General features: G+C 52.8%; 1 protein-coding gene across 3 annotated transcripts in view; it reads right to left on the bottom strand.

The window, feature by feature from the left end:
• PIEZO1 (piezo type mechanosensitive ion channel component 1 (Er blood group)) overlaps positions 1-5,109 on the bottom strand; it is a 75,472-nt gene extending 70,363 nt beyond the window's left edge. For all 3 annotated transcript variants that reach the window (XM_066242973.1, XM_066242975.1, XM_066242974.1), the window contains exon 1: positions 4,751-5,109. In XM_066242973.1, coding sequence (XP_066099070.1) covers positions 4,751-4,814 — 64 coding nt within the window. In that variant the 5' untranslated portion in view covers positions 4,815-5,109. The remainder of the gene's footprint in view (positions 1-4,750) is intronic.
• Between the last annotated feature and the right edge of the window lie 7,543 nt (positions 5,110-12,652).

Raw genomic sequence — 12,652 nt, 5'->3', positions numbered from 1 at the left:
CAGGATTGTGCATGGGGGCTGCCCCGCCTCTGCTCGCTTCCAGAGCCCTGCAGACCAGATCAGATGCCTGGGAGTGGCCTTCGAGCTTTTACTGTCTTGTTTATAGGCGAGGAAACTAAGGCCCAGAGGGAGAGGTAAGGGCCTCTCCCTCACATTAGTTATATATTAAAACTAAATTTAATATATATGAGTTCAGAGGAGGACAGAGGCTGCTGTGGTATACCCACCCTTTCAGCAAAATCAGCGGAGCCTCCCCCATCTGTCCCGTCCCCCCACCCCCCGTCCTCCCCAGGACCTTCTGCTCTAGGGTCTCCCACCACTGGGGCGATATCCGGCCAGCAGGTGTGGGGCTCACCTGCCCCAGGAAGGAAAAGATGTCAGCCCCAGCTTCCTTGCTGCCTACCTGTGTGATCTTGGGCAAGTGAAATAACTTCCCCAAGACCCAGGTTCCTCATCCAGAAAACAGGCTACTCAAAGGAGTTCAAAGGTCAAGAGTATAGAGCAGGTGGTCCTAGCCCACCCTACCCACCTCTCTTGGAAACTCAGGCTGAGGGGGACAGAAAGCTGGGGACTGTGCTTCTGGCCACACTGTACCCCCTTGAGGAAAAGCTTGAGGCAGGCACTTCACGAGGGTTCACTGGCTGGCAGGCACGTGCTGCCTTACCAACTGCTTCTGGGACGCCTGGTCCTTACTACAAGGAGGGACCAAACTGCTTTGGCAATCAGAAAGGGAAAATCTATGGTTGATAAGTCCATATATTTTTGCCTGACTGTGGTGGCGCAGTGGATAAAGCATCAACCTGGAACGCCAGTTCAAAACCCCAGGCTTGCCTGGTCAAGGCACATATGGGAGTTAATGCTTCCTGTTCCTCCTCCCTTCTTTCTCTCTCTCTCTCTCTCTCTCTCCTCTCTAAAATGAATGAATAAAAAAAATCTAAAAAAAAAAAAGGTCTATATATTTCTAAAATAGACAATAAAGAAAAGCTCAACATTTTGTTGAAGTCTAAGGAAAAGGGCGTTTCTGAGGACCAGAGTGGTCAAGAGTATAAAAGGAGGCTACACAGGACCCTGAAGCTAGTGGTGGCAGGAGTGGAGACATCCACAGCCCCTCTGGTGGGCTGGCCCCGTCTCCCAGCCACCACAGAGAGCAGTCCCCCACAGCCGCACTCTGAGCCAAGGGAGTCAGGAAGGCCTGCTCTCCTTCCCCATCTGTAAGCACTGAAAGTAAACTCAGTACCCTGTCAGATCAGGGGAGACACCGCCCAGGAAGCGCCTGTGAGGCCAGGATCTGAGGCTGGGCACTCCTCCCGCCTCCAGGGACGATACTTCCTCTGTAGGACCCTTCCTGGCTAGGCCCTGGGCTCTCCATGCCCTGGCTGCCAGCAGGATGACAGCATACAGATGACCACAAGTGACCCATCCTCAGCTCCTGGACAGACCCTGGCCCCTCCCCCAAACACGCACATACACACCCCCCCCCCTCAATCCTGTCAATCATTCAGCTCTCCCGCGGCCAGCACTAAGCAGTACCTGTCCTCCAGGGGCACACAGAAAGCAGGACTACCCCCAGCTCCACAGCCACTCAGTCTGAGTGCCTTCTTTCCTAGTGGCACCGCAGAGCACGGCCTCTGGATGAGACTGACCCAGATCTGTGTTACTCTGAGAGCCAAGCACAGTGTCACCCCTAACGGGTTACTGGGCAAATGATTCTCGGACCTGGACTGCTAACAAGGCTCCAAGACCCACACCTCATTTTCTCATTGCTGAGAGAAGACCATGTCCTGCCTTCCTCAAAGGGGAGGCAGTGATGTTGACAACACTATAAAAAGGAGGAAGTGCCCCGTTCTAAATAATAACACTTCTCAGCGATAATCAGTGTGGTGCAAGTGGCGCCTCGGTGTACTGTATGGTGGGTGTGCCTTCGGGCCTGAGGCCCCATCCCACAGGCAGAAGCCATATATTGCATGACCAGTTCTGCCTTCTGCCGCCTCCCTTTCAGCTCCCATGTTTGTTTCTGGCTGCCCCTGCAAGGTCCAGACTCAGGAGATGTGGCTTGTTCTATGGGGATCACAAAATGGTTCACAAAAACATCTCTCTAGAAGCTTCCAGCTTTGGGTCCTGATCATCCAGGGCCAGGGACAATAGGTGAGCTGCCGGAGGCCTCCAGCCTTCACAGGGGGAATCGAGAAGTCTATCATGACGAAGAGGCTGGGCTGAGCTTTTCGGGCAGTAACCCTGCACTACACGAGGCGTGGCGTAGGGGCGAGGGGTATCCCGGGATGACTCAAACCCTCCCCATGACTGCTGCCTGAGCCAGCACAAGGCGCAAGTATGACTAATATCCTCTGAAGGCCTTACCTAGCACCCACCTCTCACTTCCAAAACTGTAGAAACAGCCGCTTCCAGCCAGAGCTTGTCAGAGAGGAGGTGCTCAGGAGATAACAGAGTGAACATTCTACCTCCAGCAAGGCAGCACGGCCTTGATATCATCAGGACAGCCAGTGGGTCCCTAAGGACACGAGCTGCCCACGCCCTGGACGGAGAGTCTCAGGTATCACCCGCCAGGCCGGCTCAACATCACCCTCCTCAAAGCTGAAGAAAAAATGCTGAAGCCAAGCCCTACAATGAGAGAGTCAGTGTGGGGTATGGCCGGGACACCAGGACTCTAAAAAAAATTAATAGACTTTATTTTGGGGGCAGTTTACAGAAAAACTGAGCAACAAGGACAGAGAATTAGTCATCAAGCTCCCCAGGTGACTCCAATACGACCCAGGTGGAAACCCTGAGCCAGAGCCACCTCTATGTCGAGGGACCAGAGAAATCTCCCAGTAGCCGTGTGAGAAGCAACTGAGACACAGAAAAAACCCCAGGACCCCTGCCTAATTCTCAGTCAACAAACTCTGGGCCTCGGGCCAAATCTTGTTCCATCACTTGTTTTGGCACAGTCCACAGCTAGGAGTGTTTTTACATTTTTTAATGGTTGGAAAAACATCCAAAGTTTTCATGATGTGAAAATATTTACTATCCAGCCCATTACAGAAAAAGTTTGCTGACCCTATGCAAGGAGACTCTACCATCCAGGGGACACACATGCTTCAGGAAGGACCCCCACTCTGCAGGGCTAAGTGATTTGACTCTCTCCCTAGCTCAAAAGGCCAAGGAAGCCACAGGTGTGCTATGGGGAGGACAGATGAGCCTGTGCCTCTGAGAAACTTACCTGCCCTCCCCCACCTGTCATGTCACCAGCTTCTAAGCCCACCTCTAGCTGGGTCTGTCCTGCTTGGCTGTACTCTCTGACTCTCCAGAGGCACGATGCCCAGGTGGCTGACCCCAAACTCTCCCATGCACAGCCCAGACTGTCCTGTCCACACAAGGGAGGACTCAAAACCTCCTCTCCAACCTCAATGTTTTCATTGATTCCTGTCTTGAAAAATTTCCCAAGTTTCACCACTTTTCTCTGCTACAAATCAAAACACAATCTGTCTAGGAGCCAGAGTGCAGGCTGCTGTGGATCCCCTACATGTCTAGCCACTGGGTGCCTGTGCCTGCCTACAACAGAATTTGGCAGAGGCCTACCTGGAGTGAGTTAGGAGGCTCTGGAAAGGCTTTCGGAATAAAAACACCCCCATCCACCATGGCCTGACAGATTTCCACCCAAGAGACAGACGTTTGTACCTAATGCAAATCTTTCCATGGTTCCGTAAATTAATTTAACCAGCGAACTTTCCAGCTCACACCCAATAGAGACAGCCCCACGTGGAAGGAGTTGAGGACAGTGTGAAGGGTGAAATGAGCTTCTGGGCACCCTGCCCTGGGCACAGCGGAGGCAGGAAGGGTGCAGAGAGGCCTTACAGCACGGAGAACCATAGGACGTGCTTCCCAGGAGTGATGACTGGGTTGGGGACGCTCTGCTCTGTTACCACGATACAATGGCCAGGGCCCTGGGGGGGGGGGTCCTCTCCCACAGCCCAGGGCCCAGCTACTAAAGAGAGCAAGAGAGCAAGTGAGCGAGCGAGCAAGCGAACTGAGTAAGCCAGGGCACTGAGCAGGGAAGGGCAGGGAGGAACCCGAACTGCTTTTTCCAAAGCACGGGCCTGCCCTAGTCCGCCGGGGCTGGGGACGGGCTGGGAAGAGTGGGGGTGCCGCGCCCAGGGCACAGACATTAGTTCTGCTCTGGAGGCTCCAGATTAAACAGCTCCAGGCAGGAAGCCCGCCTTCTCCCACATTGGTCAGGAAGTCATAATGCAAGTTTGCGTGTGTGTGTGTGGGGTGTGTGTGTGTGTGTGTGTGTGTGTGTGTGTGTGTTTAAACATGAAACAGAAAAAGAGATTCGTGCCCCACACACACACACACACACCACCACCAGCAGCAGCTCTCCAGCCCGTCCAAAGGAGCAAATAATCTCCTCGCAGGAACCGTGGTCCCTGGCACCCAGGTGGAGGCATCATCCACGCTCTCCCGGGGCCGCACCGTGGGCGCCCGGCTGCCACCTCTCCGTCCCCCTCCCAGCCAGCCGCTCGAGCGGACGGGGGCGCCGCCGAGACCGCCCGCGCTGCCCCGGCCTCCCCCGTAGCCCCGGCGCTCTCAGGCTTCTGGAATGCGGGCGCCGAGGCCGCGCGTCCGGGGGAGTCTCCGCGCCCGCCTGCACACGGCCCCCGCCCGGCCAGCCTTGCATGCGGCGGGGCCGGGAAGTGGGGAGCGGGACACGACCGTGTCCCAGCTCAGAGCTCGCCGCGCCTGCCCCACTCACCCGCCAAGAGCGCGAAGGGCAGCAACAGCCAGTAGAGCACGGCGCCGAGCACGTGCGGCTCCATGCCCGGGGGGCCCGCGGGTGGGCCCGGGGTAGCTGGACCGCCGCGGCGCTAAGGGGCGGCGCGGGGCATCCGGGTTTGGCGCGCCATGGTGCCCAAGGCGGGTGGCCGCACGTGCCGGGCGCCAGGGCCAGGACCCCCGGCTGGTCGGCGGGGACACGAGCGCCTCCGCGCACTCCTTCTCTGTCCCGGGCCCGCGTCCACTCCGAGGGTAGCCCTGCCCCGGGGCAAGCGCAGCGCGCGGCTGTCGGCAGCTCGCGAAAGCTCAACAGGGCCGGACGGCGGCTTGGCGGCTGCCTCCCTCCCTCCCTCGCCGCCCGCGGGCCTTTATAGGCTCGGTCCCCCGCCCGCCCGCTCGCCCGCCCTCCGCAGCGTGCCCGCCTCCGCGCTGCCTCGACGACCCGGCGCTCCCGGCACCCCTCCTGCCCCACGCGCCCGCGCAACTCGCCAGCCCTCTGGGTTGCGGTTGGCAAGCCGAGACCATAGATCCGAGACCCCCACCCCTCAATAGCCTTGGCACTGTCTCTCGGTGTGCCGGTGGAGGTGGGCAGAAACTCTTCTCCCCCGCGAACCGGCCAGAGCTCTAAAGAAAGGCTCCCTAGTGCTTGGCTTCACCGGCAGTACCCCACGCGCAACGGCGCCCCGCGTGGCCATAGAGACTTTCACTTTGCTGCTGCAGACGTGGGGACGCAGCGCCCCCTGGGGACCGTGGGCCGGCTCAGAGCCCCAGCCCAGAAGACCAGCACCGGGCCAGACTGGAGCGAGGAGAGACCGGCTGTGGACTGCGAAGGGCCGGTTCCAGCTGCACCCTCCACCACCACCAACTTTGCACTAATCACTTTGCAATAGCCAGAGCACCCTCCGAGGCCTGTTGTCCCCTGGGGTGGACAGGCCAGGGTCCGAGTCCAGGGTGTGCTAAGCATTTCATTCAGGCCACCTCAGTTTGGTCTTTGCCACTCCAACTTGGCAGCATGGAGGAATAAGCAGGGGGTGTGGTGGGGACAGCCTATAGCCAGCACTGACCCAGGCCAGCCAACTGAGGCCAGCCAGAACAAAGGCCCAGGCCCTCCGACTCTTAAAAGCCAAAAAGGCAGACCTTCCTGAACTCTGGTGTTTAAATGCTGGCTGGCTTTATCCACACCTCTCCTGCTTCTTGCTGTCTCATATCACAGCTGGAGTCATGTCTGGCCCTGGACTTTTTTGAACCCTCTAAGACTTGTAGCCTCAGGATGTCTCTTCAAGGTCAGAGTACAAAGGAGTCTGGGAATTGGACCCAGCTGACTGAGTGTCCCAAGACCCACCTGCAAATGTGCCTGTTCCAGCTTCTGGGACAATGGCTGGGGCCACCCTTAAGGAAAGGCCCATATCTGGCTGCCTTGGGTTGCCCCTTGGCAGGGGTTGGGGCCAGGTTCCGAGTAGCATCAGTATCAACAGAGATGACTGGAAGGACAACCAGCTCCCCTAGCTGCTGGCTTTATGGCCCAGGAGGCCGTCCCCCCAGTGCCTCGAGAGCATCTATAAAGTGGGGCAGTGGCCCCAAGCCTTGGAGTTGTGAAGATTAAAGAGAAGACCATGTCAAAGTAGATGTGAAGCAACATGCACCCAGTGAAGCATCATTATCTGTCCCTTCGGTTTTACCCCATTATCATTCTTAGTCAGGCTGGGGACCCAGGAGAGGAGGGCAGGAAAAAAGAGAGACAAAGGCTTAGAAATGAGCAGAACAGACACTGTATCAGGACTAGGGCTCCCCTTACCCCTCCTCTGCCTGGCCTACCTTTGGGGTGATCATGGGGGCAGCTGGGGACACTGATGCCCACCAGCACTGGGTCTTGAAGGGATATAAGACAACTTGTTTGCATAAAAGGTTATATAAGCCTGACCTGTGGTGGCGCAGTGGATAAAGCATTAACCTGGAAACACTGAGGTTGCCGGTTCAAAACCCTGGCTTGCCTGGTCAAGGCACATATGGGAGTTGATGCTTCCTGCTCCTCCCCCTTCTCTCTCTCTCTCTCTCTCTCCCCCCCCCTCTCTAAAATGAAATAATTAAAAAAAAAAAAAAAAAAAAAAAAAGGTTATATAAGACAACTTGTTTGCATAAAAGGTTTAAATGCAAAAAAAAAAAAAAAGTTTAAAAACCACTCCTTGACCTGGTCTGTGGTGGCACAGTGGATAAATCATTGACCTAGAATGCTGAGGTTGCCGGTTTAAAACCCTGGGCTTGCCTGGTCAAGACGCATAATAGAGTTGATGCTTCCTGCTCCAACCCGCTTTCTCTCTCTCCCCACCTCTCTAAAATTAATAAATAATATTTTTTAAATTATTTTTAAAAAACCCCACTCCTTTAAGCTAAGTCTTTCTATAGCCTAGGAGATAAGGTTAGACCCTTTCCTAAGAGCATGGTCTGTGGGGGGGGGGAGGGGCAGGGGGATAGGAGGACCCAGGGATGAGGGGGAGGGAAGAGGGCCCAGAAGGGCATGTCTGGAGTCCTAAGACCTACCACAGCAGCTTTGGGACCCGACTCATAGGGCATCCCACCCTCCAGGCTCCAGCATGGGGGCTTCAAAGGGGGAATCTCAGAACTTGCCCTGCAGGTGTGCTCACAGGAACAGAGCATATCTATCCAAGGATTGTGAGTAGCAAAAGATTTGGAGAAAACTGTTCGCTCAATGCAGAAAGTAACTAAATTACAGTGTATCCTGCAATGGAGTAGTGCCCATGGGTTACAGAGAATCAAACAACTCTCTGTGTATCCATATGGAACAATCTCTAAGATATAGTATTACAACTGGGAATAATTTCTAAGATACAATATTACAACTGGAAAAAAGCTGCAGGGTAACACCCATGCCTTCTAGACACTGTATCTCTGGGAGGGCATGCCTAGGTGGGAGGGACACATAATGGTCACTGAAATACTCTTTGGTGCTATTTTGATTTTTTGCTATATTACTTGCGTCTATCACCTATTCACAAAATAAATTTAAAATGAGCACAACAGAGATAGATTCTCCAAAAAGGGTTTCCCGAATTACCCACTTGCCCAGCAGCCCTGGTGGGTCAGTAACTCGTGTTCTAATCCTTTGTAGATGAGAACATAAAAAGGAGGGAAGGGGGCAGAGGGTGGGGTCATTTGACAGGGGCCAGCTTTCTTAACTCCAATTCCAAAGCCGTTTTTCTCCTATCATCCACAATTCATGGTCCTCCCACATTGTTACTGTTGATGAAAATAGTAATTTAGAGAGAAGTGGTCAGGTTTCACAAAGAGCAAGAAAGGGCCATGGCAACAGTGTCATCAGAGGGGAAGTTATCACTCAGGTTTAATTTTGTACCCAAGGATAATAAAGTCATTACTAATCTATACTTAAAAATCAATTTTAAAAGATGCCTGGTCTGTGGTGGTACAGTGGATAGAGTGCTGACCGGGAACGCTGAGATCCTTGCTTGATTCGAGGCCCTGGGCTTTCCCAGTTAAGGCACATATAACTTGCAATCAATAAACAATTAAAGTGAAACAACTGTGAGTTGATATTTCTTGTCCCCCTCCTCCCATAAAATCAATAAATAAAATCTTTTAAAAAATTAATTTTAAGAGGAAACAACCCAAGTGTCCATTAATAGATGAATGGGTAAGCAAAATGTGGCCCATCAATACAACGGAATATTATTTAGCCATAAAATCAAATGAAGCTGACACACACTACAACATAAATGAAATTTAAAAACATGCCCTGGCCGGATGGCTCAGTGGTAAAGCATCAGCCTGGCGTGCAGGAGACCCGGGTTCAATTCCCAGCCAGGGCACACAGGAGAAGCACCCATCTGCTTCTCCACCCCTCCCCCTCTCCTTCCTCTCTGTCTCTCTCTTCCTCTCCTGTAGCCAAGGCTCCATTGGAGCAAAGTTGGCCCGGGTGCTGAGGATGGCTCTGTGGCCTCTGCCTCAGGTGCTAGAATGCCTCTGGTTACAACAGAGCAACTCCCCAGATGGGCGGAGCATCGCCCCCTGGTGGGCGTGCCGGGTGGATCCTGGTCGGGTGCATGCAGGAGTCTATCTGACTGCCTCCCTGTTTCCAACTTCAGAAAAATACAAAAAAAACCACCCCAAAAACAAAAAAAAACCCATGATGCTCAGCAAAAGAAGCTAGTCACAGACCAATATTGTATAATTCCACTTATTTAAAAAAAATCTAGAAGAAGCAAATGTATAGAAACAGAAAGGAAATGAGAGGTTCCCAGGGGCTGAGGTGAGGAGGGAATGGGGAGTTTTTACTCCATAGGGACAGAGTTTCTGTTAGGATGATGAGAAAGTTCAGGAAGTGGTGGTGGTGGTTACACAACAATGTGAATGTATTTAATGCCACTTTTGTTTCCCTGAGTACATTCTCTTTGAGTTACCTTGGCTCACTTTCCTGGAAACAGAGAACAGGAATGAAGCCAGTGGAGAATTAGCACACATCCTCTTCCCATTTGTCAGAAGATCCCCAGATTTTCCTAAGGGACACATCCCACCTGGGCACAGTGCTGGCCTGCAGTGACTGTCCCGTCCCACACATCTGCCCGCCTGGAATCAGCCTGGTGACCCTGCTTCCTTGCTGCCTGAAGGCCCAGCACTCAGCTCTGTCTGCTCAGAATATGCCTGAACCAGAGTCACCAGCGGCACCTGGCTCTGCCCCATGGTTCCAAGGTGGGTCTGGAACCCACCTGCTGATCTCATGGGCCCGGTTGAGTTGGAAGATTAGAAGCTGGAACCACACTGGCCCGATAGCTTGGTCTAGAGCATCATCTCATAGTGTAGAGGTTGCTGGTTCAATCTCTGGTCAGGGCACATACAGGAATAAAGCGATGTTCCTCTCTGTCTCTCTCTCCCTCTCTCACTAAAATTAATAAATTTAAAAAAATATTTTTAAAGAAGAATCTTAAAAAAAAGAAGAAGAAAAAGCTATACCCAGAAGGGAAAGAGATTAATGAAATTATATATACATAACACAGCATTATAGAGAACAGGACGGCACATCCTGGAGGGAAGGGGGGAAGGCATTGGGGGAGGGGGCATGGGGGGCCAAGGGGAATAAGAGGGTGGGGGGAGATATATTCGGTGGGACACTTGAATCTATGTAAACACAAATTAAAATCATAAATAAACACAAAATTGTAAAATAATAAATAAATATATAAATACAACTTATTAAGGAATAAAAAAAAAAGCTATAACCAACTACACTGAAATGAGCCAACAGGTGCCTGTGGCCAGGAGCCTTTTACAAACCGCAGACAGAATCGAGCCCATTCCTGCTGAGGAAGCTATGGCAAGGTGGCCTGATGAGTAATTGGCATCTTCCACAGTAGTAACCCAACTTGTAGAAATTTGTCAGGGGTGACCCTATTCCCATCTTGGCAGTAAAACTGAAGTTCAAATGGATGGGATGATGGGAGAGACAGGGCCAAAATCAAGTGGAGGATGACAACTCAGACTTGAGCAGCAGACACTGTCTGCATCTGCAACAATCAACCTGACAGTGTCCAGTGTCCCCTGTGGCTGACAGGCTAGAGGGGCCAGTGAGGGTGAGGGGCTTCAGAGAGGGGACACACACGGCTAATACAGGGTTCTGCCCAACTCTCCTGACCTACAACAGCATCTGGGCCCTCTCCAGCTCTGCCTGAGAGGGCTCAGAGGGATGATTGTCCCCGGCAGAAGATTGGGGTGGAGGGCACATGGAGCAGCAGAGAGCAGAGGCCAGGCTGCTTGAGAGAATGCCTGAAGAGTCACTCTCAATGCCAGATGACCATGGGTTTCCCTTGTGATATGGGGTCATTTCCACCATTTAGATGGTTTTTAGGATTGGGGTGGGTGGCTATAAAAATGTCTATCATCAAAATTTGCACAAAGTAGAGGAATGAAAGAAGAGAGGAAAACAGTTAATGTTGGGGTGCAACCATGGAGAAATTCCTTCTCTGGCAAGAGTGAGAGTCCCTCCCACTCAGCCATTCTCAGGGTGGGCTTGGCTCTGCTCCCCCACAAGGCCAGGGCCCAGGACAGATGTGAAAAGACTTAAGAGTGAGATAGGCAATTACCCCATCCATGCAGGGGTCGTCAAACTTTTTATAAAAACCGCCCACTTTTGCAGTGCTGGTCAACCTGGTCCCTACCGCCCACTAGTGGGCGGTCCAGCTTTCATGGTGGGCCAATCGCAGCGGTGTTTAGTTGCGCGGTAGGGACCAGGTTGACCAGCACTGCAAGTGGGCGGTTTTTATAAAAAGTTTGAAGACCCCTGAAAGGTGCACCAGTGTTTTTACAGAAAACAAATAAGACTGAAGGGTTTGTGTTCCATGAGGAAGCTGAGCTCAGGGAAGAGAGGTGCCTGGTTCAAGGACAGTCTACAGCCAACCTGCCCATCCTCTGCCAGATCCCAGGGTTGTGGGAGTGAGAGCTCAGGCAGGGAGGTCCCAACAACAGTGGGGCCCAGGCTGGCTTCAAGGACTGGGACCGCTCTATGCAAAGGATAATTTCTTCCAGGGTCCATCCTGCCATGTTGAGCTGGGTGCTGAGGGGCAGGGTAGGAAGAAGAGTATTTCTCAATAGCCAAGAGGCTAGCGCAACTTTTAAATGCTCTTCTTCACTTTGATCTCGGTGGGAAACTCTGAAACCTCACCACCTCATCAATATCCTGATGGAATCCGTCATAAAAAAAAAAACAGATGTCGCAGGCAATTCCTCCCCATCCAAGGCGGGTCTAGTTGAGAGCAAGGCAGTCTCAGCTACCATGCTTTCCAAACCAGGACACAGCAGGCATCATCAGGTTGAGGCTGGGTGGAGATTTTGGGGTTTAAAGACCTACCCATCAAAGGCCTGCCTATTCTCCAGCCCTCCCTGGGTACTTACTAGCTGGCCTCCTCTGGCCTTGCTGACTCACCCACCCTCAAACTGGGGCCCACTGTCCAGCTTGAGGGTGGAGCCAGGAAGCGGGAGGGACACCCTGCATCTTTCTCATGTGCAGGAAGCTCTGGGATGGAGGTTTTAACTGATGAACCCTGTGCCCTCCAGTCCAAGCACTTTTCAGGTTCCCACTGGTTGCCTCTCTTGGCCCTTCAGTCCTACAGGTGTTCTCTAACACCACTGGTGAGGTGTTGACCACTGGCCCCTGGTGGTGGTCCTGCTGATTGGAAGTCACCTTCTTGCTCACTCAGATTTGGGGAAGGGAAAGAGCCCCTTGCCAGCTACAAGTGGACAATGAGCAGAGGGCCAGCTCTCAGGAGCAGAGAACTGGCTGAGGAAGAACGAGAAGAACAGTGACTTCCTGAACCCAGGGGCTCTAACTAGGGCAGAAGAGGGAGACAGGAAGCCCTGAGCATCAGGGCACTGGAACCCAATCACTTCACTCCTCTCCTCAGGGTCTTTGACAGCCTGGATCACCTGTTCCAGTGCTGTCCCCAGCACTGGATCTAAATAAAGATCAAGTGCTACCACTCATATTGCACCTGGAAGCTCTGTGGGCTCAAGGAGCACAGAGGGAGGAGTTATTACACCCCACCCCAACCTCCCAGCCCAGCTGCTTAACAATCAGTATGCAAAGAATTCTTTCCAGAGATCTGCCCACTTTTCCTCCCCTGGTAACCTTAAGAGGAAGTTCAAACTCCTTTGTGGTCTGGTGACCATTCTTCCCTAGCCACAGTTATGCTGTTCCTTCAACTTCCAAAGCTCCAGGGTCTGGCCTTTCTCTTCCTGTACTCAGACATATTCGGCTCTGCCAGTGAACACTGCTGGATGGATGATGGTCTTCCTCCGGAGTCTGGGCTCCTGATCACTGAACTAACTTCCACTCTGCTAGGCCATGACCTCCTAGGTT

This window comes from Saccopteryx bilineata, chromosome 9 (genome assembly GCF_036850765.1).
Source record: "Saccopteryx bilineata isolate mSacBil1 chromosome 9, mSacBil1_pri_phased_curated, whole genome shotgun sequence".
NCBI lineage: Eukaryota > Metazoa > Chordata > Mammalia > Chiroptera > Emballonuridae > Saccopteryx > Saccopteryx bilineata.
The sequence above is the reverse complement of the archived record's forward strand: the minus strand, read 5'-3'. Positions and strand labels throughout refer to the sequence as shown.